This window comes from Schistocerca gregaria, chromosome 4, assembly GCF_023897955.1.
Source record: "Schistocerca gregaria isolate iqSchGreg1 chromosome 4, iqSchGreg1.2, whole genome shotgun sequence".
Taxonomy (NCBI): domain Eukaryota; kingdom Metazoa; phylum Arthropoda; class Insecta; order Orthoptera; family Acrididae; genus Schistocerca; species Schistocerca gregaria.
In genome coordinates, this window is record NC_064923.1 from 56,789,790 (window position 1) to 56,802,547 (window position 12,758).

Here is a 12,758-nt window from a genome sequence, read left to right on the forward strand (position 1 = left end):
CTAGTGTTGATACAGGGCTGTTCAGAAAGAAGGAACAGATTTCTAACATTTATTGCTTGCAAACTACAGAGATGATCCTGGAAAGAAAGAAGTTCAAATTTTTATGCATTCAGTGTGAGAACCATGTGTTACATGACAGATATCAAATCAGTGGCTTATTTCCTGCCACACATGAAGCAGCTGGGTTCTCGATATAGAATTCACATTTTCACATTGTGATGTCACAAACTTTCAAGGAAGTCTGTCATAGGGGGATAAAAATGTGGTCCTTTACGTAACCTCAAAGATAAAAGTCACAAGGTGTGAGGTCTGGTCACCTGGGGGCACCAGTGATGAAGTTCATCTTCTGCTGCTCCTCTTCCAACCCAACATCCTGGAATGATGTCATTAAGATATTGTCTGACATACTTAGTGAAATTCTGTAAACATGTCTGACATTACCTGAATGAGACCATTTTGGGACATTGGATTGGAAGTGCAGGAGCAGAAGATTAACTTAATCACTGGTGTCCTCCCAGCTCTCCAGACCTCACACCTTGTGACTTTCATCTGTGGAGTTACATTCATTTATTTGAATAGCCCTGTATGTTTTGATGTTAGGATTTTTTATGTTACTGAATGTTGATCCACTCCACAGATTTCTCAAATATTTTTTCATAAAATCTTCTGCCTGTGTTAAGTAACATAGATTGTTCATACCAAATACAGTTTTAAATGATGAAGCAATAAACAATAATGGCAAGTATGACCTACAGTTTAGAAAATGTGCCACAAGAAAACAACAGTTTCTGTTTGGCATGTTCTCAAGTATGTGATATTAAAATTATGATATTGTCTTTTTGAAACAGTATTTGCATATTCATACCACAGATTTTGGTGCAGTAGAAGGCAATGTGGCATCTCCTTTTTATGACTGTGTAGCCTATACCATCTACAAAGCACATAATTTCATATCTTTACAAAATAGTTGTACAAGTAAAATCTAATCACATAGATCACAGGAACTAACTAATAATACTTCTCTTTTCATGTGTTTTTGTGGCTGTGTATGTGTGAGTGTGTGTGTGTGTGTGTGTGTGTGTGTGTGTGTGTGTGTGTGTGTAAGGAGGGGGGGGGGGTTGTTTTCGTTAAACAGATATTACATTTTTGCTTCATTATAAAACTACAGAAAATGAAGTTACACTTGCGGAATGTAATTTCTTTTTGGGTAAAATTTTTCTTTCTTAGTCACCATATGAATAAATTTCTGCCCTGGTAAATTTACAGAACTCCTCTGGATTGCACCTGAGCTTCTGCCACAAACTACTGTTCCTGGAAACCCTGCAACACAAAAGGGAGATGTCTACAGTTTTGGAATCATACTGGAAGAAATAATCCTCAGAGCTGGTCCTTTTGAAGCTGCTAAACAATTTCTCACACCACCTGGTAAGGTTAAAGCAAAGTTATCTACAAATATAGTCCTAATGGAGATGTAGAACCAAAAACCATGTTTCACCATGATTTTAACTTTATACAAAAGAGAACTTTAGCTCTACTACTAACAAGTCAAAAAATAGAAAAAAAGAACAACATATGTTGAGTCTCTGTCTTTCACAGATCTTAAGCTATTCTTTCACCTAGCTGAAAGGTAATATTGAAAACATGAGGAGATTCCAGATTCTGGAACAGCTGAAATGCAAAGTACAACAAAGGAGAAGAAATAACAAACTGACAAGTCCAGTTGACACAGCATCATCCTGGTAATGTGCTGATCAGAACCAAAAATAGATTATGATGGTAAAAGCAGTCTTTATTTCATCCTTGGATAATTTTACAAAATTACAACTGCAGCTGGAAATATTGTGTATGCATTTGCGCGCACACGCTCGTGTGTGTGTGTGTGTGTGTGTGTGTGTGTGTGTGTGTGTGAGTGAGTGAGAGAGAGAGAGAGATTTATTTTTGATGAAGGCCTTACTGCCCAAAAGCTTTATTTGTGACAGTTTTTTTGTTAGGCCTATCTGTGAATCAGCATCTCTGCTATATGGTGAGTGGCAACTTTCCTCTTCATAATATTGCTACTTCCATCCTGGATTTTCCACAGAAATATGTTATCATATTATAAACACAATCCCGGTAAGTTGCAATAAAATATTGTTGTGTTTTGCTCTCAAGCATGCACACATATAAATATAAGTATCATCCTCTACCTCCCTACCCACTGACCAACCAACATCACTTCAATGATTTCCTATGTAAGGCTTGTTTCAGCAGTTTGTTGGATTCCTTAAACTAACATGAATAAAGAGAATAAACAGCAACAGGAAGAGTGTCACAAACAGAATCAATTGATGGAAGGTGCTCTCCACCTCGTCTCTGCTTGCTCCCCAGCAGCACTGCTCTGTCCACCATCCCTACTTTACTATCCCTCCCCCTCATCTCCCCAGCCTACTCCTCACCCCCACTCAGTCACCACTCTGTTGCTGCCCACAGTGTGGCTTCAGCTGCCATAGACTGCAGACATGTCTGTGTGACTTGTGTTTGCATGAGTGTGTGTGTGTGTGTGTGTGTGTGTGTGTGTGTGTGTCATCTGTTTTCAGCTAAGGCCTTGTTGGCCAAAATATTGTTTGTGACAGTCTTTTTGTTGTGCCTACCTGTGACTCAGCATCTCCACTATATGCTGAGTAGCAACTTTCCTTTTCATAATATTGTTACGGTCCATCCAGGATTTTCCATTGTTTCATTTTAACTTCCTCTTGTACTTTCACTAAGCTGCCCATGGGCTCCATAAAAATAACAATAGGGCATTTGTCATCTACTACTGGAAAAAGACCACCTCCAGACTATTCCTTGTATTTTGAGTTCTCTGTTTTGCATGTTTTTTTCTGCCTGTTTTATAATGTCATCTAACCACCTTCCATTAACACTCTGAAGGACTGTGCAGCTAGAGTGTAATTTTACTAGCTGAGACTGTGCTTTTCCATAGTTGTTTTCTGAGTTGTGTGTAGATACTACTGCATTAGGCTTTATGTCAATCCATCACATTTGAAAAAGGGGTCTTTTTCCTACATTATACTGCTAATAAACATAGAATTACTTCAGTGACGATTTTTATATTTTTAAGTGAAAATATGTTTTTGACAACAATTTTTTGTCTCTTTCTTTTCCTAAATGAGACCGAATTAGAAGTTGTTGGTACTAAAAATAGAACTTTGGAAATGTAGTTTTTCACTGAAAACTACTTAATTGCATATGCCTTAGTATGAAAAATTTGAATGAATTTTGGAAAATGAAGTCAAATATCACAGTCTTCGCAATAATACCTGTTGTCTGTTCTTGCTACTTTCCTAGGCCTTGCCTTACTTTACTCTGCTCAAACCTTACATCTCCTCAGAGGCAATTTTGACATTTCTGTAGCAATAATCAATTCAGGAAAATATTTTACACAATCTCATTACATCTGAACTATTCTTAATTGAAGGTGATTCATCCTGGCTGCCTTTACTTATGAAGACTGCTGCCAATTAACTAATGAATGCATGAATATGTTTGCTGGGAGTCCTTGACTTTATATAAACTATGAATTTACATTCATCATTGTCACGAAAACATGTAAAAATGCTTTCTTTCACCACGATACCGTCCTCTTAAAAGGGGCATAGCCGATTAGCTGGTCACTGTGCTTCACACTTGCCTTGTTTTTATTGCAAGGAAGGTTTCTTTTTCTTGATCATTCCTAATTTTGTTCTGACATTCATACTGGATGCACTTATTTTATGTTTTGTCATCAGAATTAATATGTTCCAAGTGTCTTCCCATTACACAAACAGCAAATGTTCTTATCTGTGAAACAAATCTTCATGTTTCTTCCAGCTTCTGGGCAGTCTATATCTTTAGCTAGCCTTTTTCTATTTTTCAGTACAGTACTGTAGACCCACCTTGAAAACACAATACAAAGCATGTAGCATACAAAAATGGATGCTCTTTTTGCTGCATGGGATCTTGTGATGTATCATTTGTGGCAACAATCAGGTCGTAAATGCTTGCAAAGCAAATAACACTAAATGTTATCTGTATTTCTTTCTCATCAATACAAATTATAGATAATGTCATCTGTTTCTTTCTTTTTGTAGAAACATCATAGAGTACCTTTATACAGACAGCAGACAAGACAAACAATGCAGTACATTTACAAGGCTGAGAAATGGCCAACATAGGTACTGTGTCATTCATTTGTCAATATAGGTATTATGTGACTCATCTTTCTTGAGTATAATGTGCATGATGTAAGAGCTTCTTTGTATCAAGCTACAATCAGAAAATTATCCCAACTTTCACGCATACAGTGAAGTAATCACTACGCTTCAATTAAATGAGACAGTAAATTGATAATGATAAAATTGTCAAGCAAATTCTGTATCAATGAATTTGAAGATAGCTAGATAGCTCAGGACTCTATTATGTTGTAAATGAAGTTGCATCTTGTAATAGATATTCTCGGACTTCTTATTCTATTTTCTGGCTCAGCAGTAGTCATCATGGTGACATAGAATAATAACAGTTAAACATTCACAGTCAACATCTTCAGGCTGTGATGAGGATGATATTGCAACAGCTGTGGTAGAACACATCTGGCTGGTGATATTAAGGAATATGTTGGCGAGCGGGAGCTGGTACCTCAGTCGTCTCTTATGATGAACAAGCAGGCAGGCAGCTCCATAGAAACAGAGATCCATATTCATAAGGTTCATACACCTGACACACTCATGTATGCAGTCATACCCAGCCAGTTCAAATTGATAGCAACACATTGTCCTCACAGGTGCTGTCCTGCCATGTGAAAACAAGAAACTGTTGATTGCATTCCAGCACACACCCTTGCATGCGTGATGTAATGAAATCAGAGGACTTTTTCAAGCCTAGTGCATCAGTGCTGACCAGGCCCTTGTGTCATAAGGAAGCAGCACACTCTATGTTAATATACTACTCTGGAAGTCTTTTGGCAGCCAAGAATAAGCTAAATGTTTACAGGTCACACTTGTCTACACCATTGTAAAGAGTGTCCAAGCTAGGAGGGTGGAATTTGGGATAGGTGGAGGATTTAAGCATACATAAGAAGGCATACATAACATTCAAGCTGTTTATTCAGAGGAGCACATGCCCCCCCCCCCCCCTCCACTCCCCATAGAGGGAGTCATAATGGGGCACTGAAATCTCTTGGATGTCAACATTTGTACACAATGATGGGTTGACACCAGGAACAGAGAGAGAGAGAGAGAGAGACAGACAGAGAGAGAGAGTGAGCAGCCTCACAGATTCACTACAGGTAAACCTCTCATGATTTTATTTAAGGGAGCTGATTGGACACCTGTATAGCATGGCATCGTCATCATTGACCCCACAGTGCCAGCACTTCCAGTATGGCACATAAGGGCTCAATTCCCTGCCTTGGCTGGGTGGAAGGATTGAAAGGTATTGAGACTGATACAGGCTAGTTATCAATTATTAAACATTGGACACCATAAACCTATCTTTTAGTTGGTTTCTATCAGTCTCTCCATCCTTCGGTAAATAATTGAAGTTAGTATTTTGCAGTTATGATTTATTGTGTGGTAATATACATGTCAGCATCTTCTTTCTTTGGTACTAGTATTATAACATTCTTCTCAAGGTCTGTAGGTATTTTGCCTGCCTCATTTATCTTATCTTGCAAATTAGGTGGTCGTGGCTGATCCTCCAATGCATCTTAATAATTTTGAGTGAATGTCATCTACTCCAGGTGCTATAATTAACCTATTGCAGTTATCATATCTTCCATTCTGTCTTCATCCATTTTCGTTTTGCCTTTTTAGATCTTAAAGTTCCTCTTCTCTACCTAACTTTTCTACAAATTTCAGCCATTCCTCCTTTGTTAAACAATGGCTTGCCCTCTGAGATCTTAATATGCACATACATATACACATATACACTCCATGTATTTCTTTAATTTTACTGTATATCACATTTATTTTTCCTATGCTTATGGTCCTCTTTACATCTTTGCACTCCCCTAGCCATTCCTACTTTCCATTTTGCACTTTCCATCAATCTAATTTCTTAGATATTTGCATTCCCATTTCTATGCGCCTCATTTACTGCTCTTTTATATTTTCTTGTGTTGTCAAATTAATAACTCATGTGTTATCCAAGGACTCCATTGATTCTTACCCTTTGCCTATTTGAGCATATGTTGCTTTCATTATTGCATCTCTTAAGGCTTCTCATTTGGCTTCTATTGCATTCCTTTCCCTTGTTTCAGTTAGTCTTTGCCTAAACTTCTCTTTGAAACTGTTTACAGTCTTTGGTTATTTTCATTTACCCAGACTATATTCCCTGCTTTTCTACAAATCCTTCATTAACTTCTTCACTTTTCATCTTCATTTCATAATAAATAAATTATTTCCAAGAGGCCACATCTATTCCTGGAAATGTTACGTAGTTTAAAATCGGATTTCAAAATCCCATTCAGTGTGTCCAGCTCTTTTTCATGTATCCAACCTCCTTCCAAAGGTCTACCTTGTCGTTTCCTCTATATTGGCCTTCCTTCAGTCTATGTTCTCCTATTAGTTTTCCCCTCATTTTTATATTATGGGATAAAAATCTCCCAGATCATCCTCACAATTAAATTTTGGTTCAAATGGCTCTGAGCACTATGCGGCTTAACTTCTGTGGTCATCAGAACTTAGAACTAATTAAACCTAACTAACCTAAGGACATGACACAAACACCCATGCCCGAGCCAGGATTCGAACCTGCGGCCGTAGTGGTCGCTCGGCTCCGGACTGTAGCGCCTAGAACCTCATGGCCACTCCGGCCGTCAATTAAATTTTCATCTTCAATAACGTCTTTTAGATAAATCACACTTTTGTTAAGCTCTTCATCATCCGTGGGTCTCTTAGGCTTTTATACTTGAACTAGTATTGTGGGTCATATCTTCAATAACGTCTTTTAGATAAATCACACTTTTGTTAAACACACTTGATGTTCAACACGGAGTGCCACAGGGATCTAAATTAGGACCACTTCTATTCCTCATACATATAAATGACCTACCGGCAAATATTAATGTAAAGACATATACGTATGCAGATGATACAACTCTGCTGTCTGTAAACCATGATTTTGATAAACTTGTAAGCAGTATGATTTTGGCAAAAGAAAATGCAACATCATGGTTTAATGAAAATGGGCTACTATTAAATGAGACAAAGACCCAGAACATGTGGTTCAGTCTATCAAAGACTACAAAAATAGAAAAACAAAGTGCAAAATTTTTAGGTATAATCCTGGACAACAAACTAACATGGGACTCTCATGCAGAACACATAGCAGTTAGGCTGTCAAGAGTTATATACCTGTTGAAGAGGCTGATGTTCTGTGTGACATTGGAATATGTAAGGACAGCGTACTTTGCTTTTTTTCAGTCTGTTTTAAGGTATGGGCTAACGCTCTGGGGAAATAGCAAAAAAATAAATGAAATTTTGGTGATCCAGAAGAAAGCAATCAGAGTAATAGCAAAGGTAGATAATAGGACACATTGTAAACCAATGTTCATTAAATATAGAATTTTAACAGTTATTAATCTATATATTCTTGATAGTGTTAACTTCATACTTGCGGAACTACCTAATTTAAGTGTAATGAATCAAAGACATGACTACAATACAAGAAACTGTACTTCTCTGATCTTTCCACAGAATAGATTAGCAAAAACAAACAATAGCCATAAGTACATGTCAATTAAAATATATAACAAATTGTACAAATATGCCACAAGCATGCCAATCAAATTATTTAAGGAAAAGCTACACAGCTTCTTGTTAATGAACCCATTCTATTCAATAGAAGAATTTTTAGAAATACCCAATATCAACTTAAGTTAAATGTGTTAAATATATTTAATAAAAATATTAGGTTAAGTGAACTGACGAAGTCTATTGCATGTAATAGTGCTGAATGACCAATAAAGAATCTGAATCTGAATCTGTTAAGCTCTTCATCATCCGTGGGTCTCTTAGACTTTTATCCTTGAACTAGTATTGTGGGTCATATATAGCTTGGGTACCTCTCACTATGATGTTGATAGTAGCTTACCTACATTAAGTTACCTTGTTTATTATTAACCTACACATACATTTCAAACAATAGAAACTCCAGGTAGGATTATCAACAATGTCATAAAAGATAGATTGCTACTTACCATAAAGAAGACACGTCAAATTGCAGACAGGCAAAATTAAAAGACACGTATTTCTTTCAGCCACAGCCTTCATCAGTACACACAGGCAAGCACACCTCATGCACACACGACCACTAACTCCAGATGCTGGAGTTGGCGGTCATGTGGAGTTGGCGGTCATGTGTGCATGAGGTGTGCTTGCTTTTTGTGTGTGTGTGTGTGTGTGTGTGTGTGTGTGTGTGTGTGTGTGTGTTTATACAATAATTATGTAAATAAAATAGAAAGAAACTTCCACATGGGAAAAATATATTAAAAACAAAGATTCCAAGACTTACCAAGCGGGAAAGAGCCGGTAGAAAGGCACAATGAATAAAACACACAAACACACACACAGAATTTCGAGTTTTCGCAACTGGCGGCTGCTTCGTCAGGAAAAAGGGAAGGAAAAGGAAAGATAAAAGGATGTGGGTTTTAAGGGAGAGGGTAAGGAGTCATTCCAATCCCGGGAGCAGAAAGGCTTACCTTAGGGGGAAAAAAGGATAGGTATATACTCGCGCACAACACATATCCATCCATACATACACAGACACAAGCAGACATATTTAAGGGCAAAGAGTATGGGCAGAGATGTAAGTCAAGGCGGAAGTGTGGAGGCAAAGATGATGTTGAATGACAGGTAAGATATGAGTGGCAGTAACTTGAAATTAGCGGAGATTGAGGCCTGGTGGATAACGAGAAGAGAGGATATATTGAAGGCAAGTTCCCATCTCCGGAGTTAAGATAGGATGGTGTTGGTGGGAAGTATCCAGATAACCCGGACGGTGTAACACTGTGCCAAGATGTGCTGGCCATGCACCAAGGCATGTTTAGCCGCAGGGTGATCCTCATTACCAACAAACACTGTCTCCTGTGTCCATTCATGCGAATGGACAGTTTGTTGCTGGTCATTCCCACATAGAAAGCGTCACAGTGTAGGCAGGTCAGTTGGTTAAATCACGTGGGTGCTTTCACACGTGGCTCTGCCTTTGATCGTGTACACCTTCCGGGTTACAGGACTGGAGTAGGTGGTGGTGGGAGGGTGCATAGGACAGGTAAGTCTTTTCGCTCCCGGGATTGGAATGACTCCTTACCCTCTCCATTAAAACCCACATCCTTTCATCTTTCCTTTTCCTTCCTTCTTTCCTGACGAAGCAGCTGCCGGTTGCGAAAGCTCAAAATTCTATGTGTGTGTTTGTGTGTTTTATTCATTGCGCCTTTCTACCGGTGCTTTCCCGCTTGGTAAGTCTTGGAATCTTTGTTTTTAATATATTATACAATAATTAAATACACACATATGAAAAGAAACACAGTAAATAACTAGCTTATATAATATCAAAACATTTTCTTCATAACTTAGGTAAAACATATATTTTGAAGATTAGTTTCTAAGAATTCTTCAGTTGTATAGAATTTGTTGTTTTTTAGCCAGGTTTGCAATTTATTCTTATATTTATTTAGTGGTACTGTACGAGCTGAGAGTGGTAACTTATTGAAAAATTTGATGCTTAAGTACATATAGTTATTATGGACTACAGCAAGTCTTGTGGAAGGCAAGTCCAGCAGGTGACTGTTTCTTGTACTGTGTGCATGCACATCACATCTCGTTAATTTTTTTTAGATTTTCTCTGGCATATATTAAACAGTTATATATATACATGCTTGGCGCTGTCATTATGCCAAGAGATTTAAAATAATTTCTGCAGGACTCTACTGGTGCTAACCCTTCCATGCACCTGATTGCTTTCTTCTGCCATTTGAAAATACATTCAGCCCCTGGGGAGTTACCCCAAAGCAGTATTCCATATTGCAGTTGAGAATGAAAAAGAACATAGTACGGGTGGAGTAGCAATTTCTTGCTCACACTGTTTCTTAATTTATACAATAAGAAAAGTACTCATGCTAGTTTACTACATAGATAATTGGTGTGTCCTTCCCATGAGAACTTTTGGTCTATGATCAGTCCAAGTAATTTCTTCTGTTTTTGTTTCATTTGTGCACTGCTGGTTAGCCTGACACCAGTAAATAGCCATTTGACACCAGTAAATAGCCATTTGCATTATTTCTCTATTATTTTTGTCCAGTACACTCTGTAAGTTCTCTCCTGTACTTATTACTGTTATATCGTCAGCATATAGTATGTTTTTACACAGTATGTGTGTGTGTGTCTTTACTGATGAGGGAAATGTGTGAGTGTCTTTCAATCATGCCTGTCTGCAAGTTGACATGTCTTCTTTACACCTACATTTCCATTATTTGAGCTTCTGTTGGTGAAGCCTTACTCAGCTGACCACAGATCTTCCTCTTCCTGCTACCACACATCACTAATTCCAATTAAATCTAGGTTCAACCAGTCCAATGCTTGTTTCAAATTCTCTAACCTACTTATATAATTAGGGGGTGTAGGACTTTTTTCTCCCACTTAAGTTGTTTCGCCTGATAAAAAACGTGTTAAAAAGTCAATTTTTATAATACCTTATAGCTAAATCCGAACTGACAATATTCATGACATTTGTATTACATTCATGCCTATAGATAAAACAAAGAAATGTCTATAGGGAAGGCATTGGTCCTTACACTTTCCTTTTTTCAGAAATTGTGAGTCGAGTGGCTGCTAGAGAGATCCCACCATTTCGTCCAGATGTTGGTGAGCAGGATTGTCCATCAGAACTATTGGATCTGATGCATCAGTCATGGTCTGACAATCCAGATGACAGACCTACTTTCCAGTCTATACGACAAGTAATCCGCTCAATTCGCAAGTGAGTACTGAATTAACAATTAATTTCACCACCATCTGAATATGGATGGAATTTTTGTTGTTGAATACTATTTATTTGCCTCATAATATATAGATCTTCAATTAATGTATTTACCATTCAGGATATACACCAAGGAGTTGCAGACTGCTTATTCAAAGACTCATGTGCCAGATTATTAGATATTTTGTGGCTGAAATTGGACATCAATTCTAGTTGGATTTCAACCTTTGTACACTTTATACTTCAGATTGACATCTCTCTAGTCACTGATTTTGTCATTAGCGATGCTTCATTTGTTGTATATCTCTTAAAGCCGATTTTTCGATACTGCATACCATCTCATCATAGAAAACTCACAAGGACTTCATAATCTACCATTACCCCTAGTAACTGCTGGAGCTTAAAGTCATGTTAAACACAGCATCATAAAAGTTATTTAGCAGATTATACAGTAGCTTTAATTCAAGACAAAAATTTCCAAATTGGTGATGATTTTGATTTGCAATTCATAAGAGCATGCTTTTCAATGAAGTATCACAATAGCCAGTTATTAGCATGTGTAAAAATTATGAAAACACTTATAAGCAAATTGTCCATTGGTGAAGTATATCACTAAATTTTTTACACTCATGGATACATAACACCTTCCCTCATCCCCTGTACACATAAACACACATGCTCACTCTTAAAATTCTGAATCCTGCCACTAAATGAAATGTGTTGCAAAAGAAAGTAAAATCATGGAGGAGGAGGAGGAGCAGGAGGAGGAGGAGATTAGTGTTTAATGCCCCATCGATGAAAAGGCCATTGAGAGATGAAGCACAAGGGAAGGATGGGGAAGGAAATCAGCCACACAATTTCAAAAGAACCATCTTGGCATTCCTGAAGTGTTTTTGGGAAATCATGGGAAACCTAAATCAGGATTGCTGGATGCAGATTTGAACTATTGTCTTCCCAAATATGAGTCCAGTGTGCTAACCACTGTGCCACCCCACTTGGTAAAAAGTAAAATCATACCACAGCAAAAATCTAATACAATTACCAGATTAATTGTGAAATAATACTAGCAGAAAAAAACTGGACATTTCCAAAGAGGTGATGCACAGCATTACAAATGCATAAGAAACTCACAGACAGCAGCTAAGATAATCATTCAGAGCTCTGTGCAGAAGACTATGGGCATACTGATGGTTTAAAAATGTCCATGCTATTTGGTCTATTTTCTGTTGTTGAGTCTGATATACTGCAGGGACAGTATTTGTAAATAGGCTGTTGCCCACATCATTGTCACACTTGTAATACGGATGACTTGAAAATGGACAGAGGTGTCTGAAACAACACCATCAAGAAATAAAAAAAGATATAATTCTCAGTGCAACTCATGACAGAACTATAACCATTTATTTCAATTAAAAATGAAAAGTTGGAAATTAAGGAAAGAACTGGTTAAATGCCAAGTATATTGCTATACAGTTGAAAGAGATGGGCACTGAAGATGAGAATGAGACAGAGTTGAAGTATTCAATATACAGGTGTGGAGGTGAAAGGAGAAAAATATGGGAGGATATATGTCACCCCAACATACCATGACCTTACCATTCGTGGAATGGCTTGCATGCCACATCATAAAGATAAATGTAAATGTCGTGTGACTAGAGCCTCCCGTCAGGTAGACAGTTCACCGGGTGCAAGTCTTTTGATTTGACAGCACTTTGGCAACTTGCGCATCGATGGGGATGAAATGATGATGACTAGGACAACACAAC

The 12,758-nt window shown here is 37.7% G+C and overlaps 1 protein-coding gene across 1 annotated transcript in view; it reads left to right on the forward strand.

The window, feature by feature from the left end:
• Nucleotides 1-12,758, forward strand: part of LOC126267231 (atrial natriuretic peptide receptor 1-like) — a 427,041-nt gene that overhangs the window by 238,651 nt on the left and 175,632 nt on the right. The window contains exons 6-7 of the mRNA XM_049972213.1: nt 1,267-1,425; nt 10,824-10,992. Of these exons, the coding sequence (XP_049828170.1) occupies nt 1,267-1,425; nt 10,824-10,992 (328 nt within the window). The remainder of the gene's footprint in view (nt 1-1,266; nt 1,426-10,823; nt 10,993-12,758) is intronic.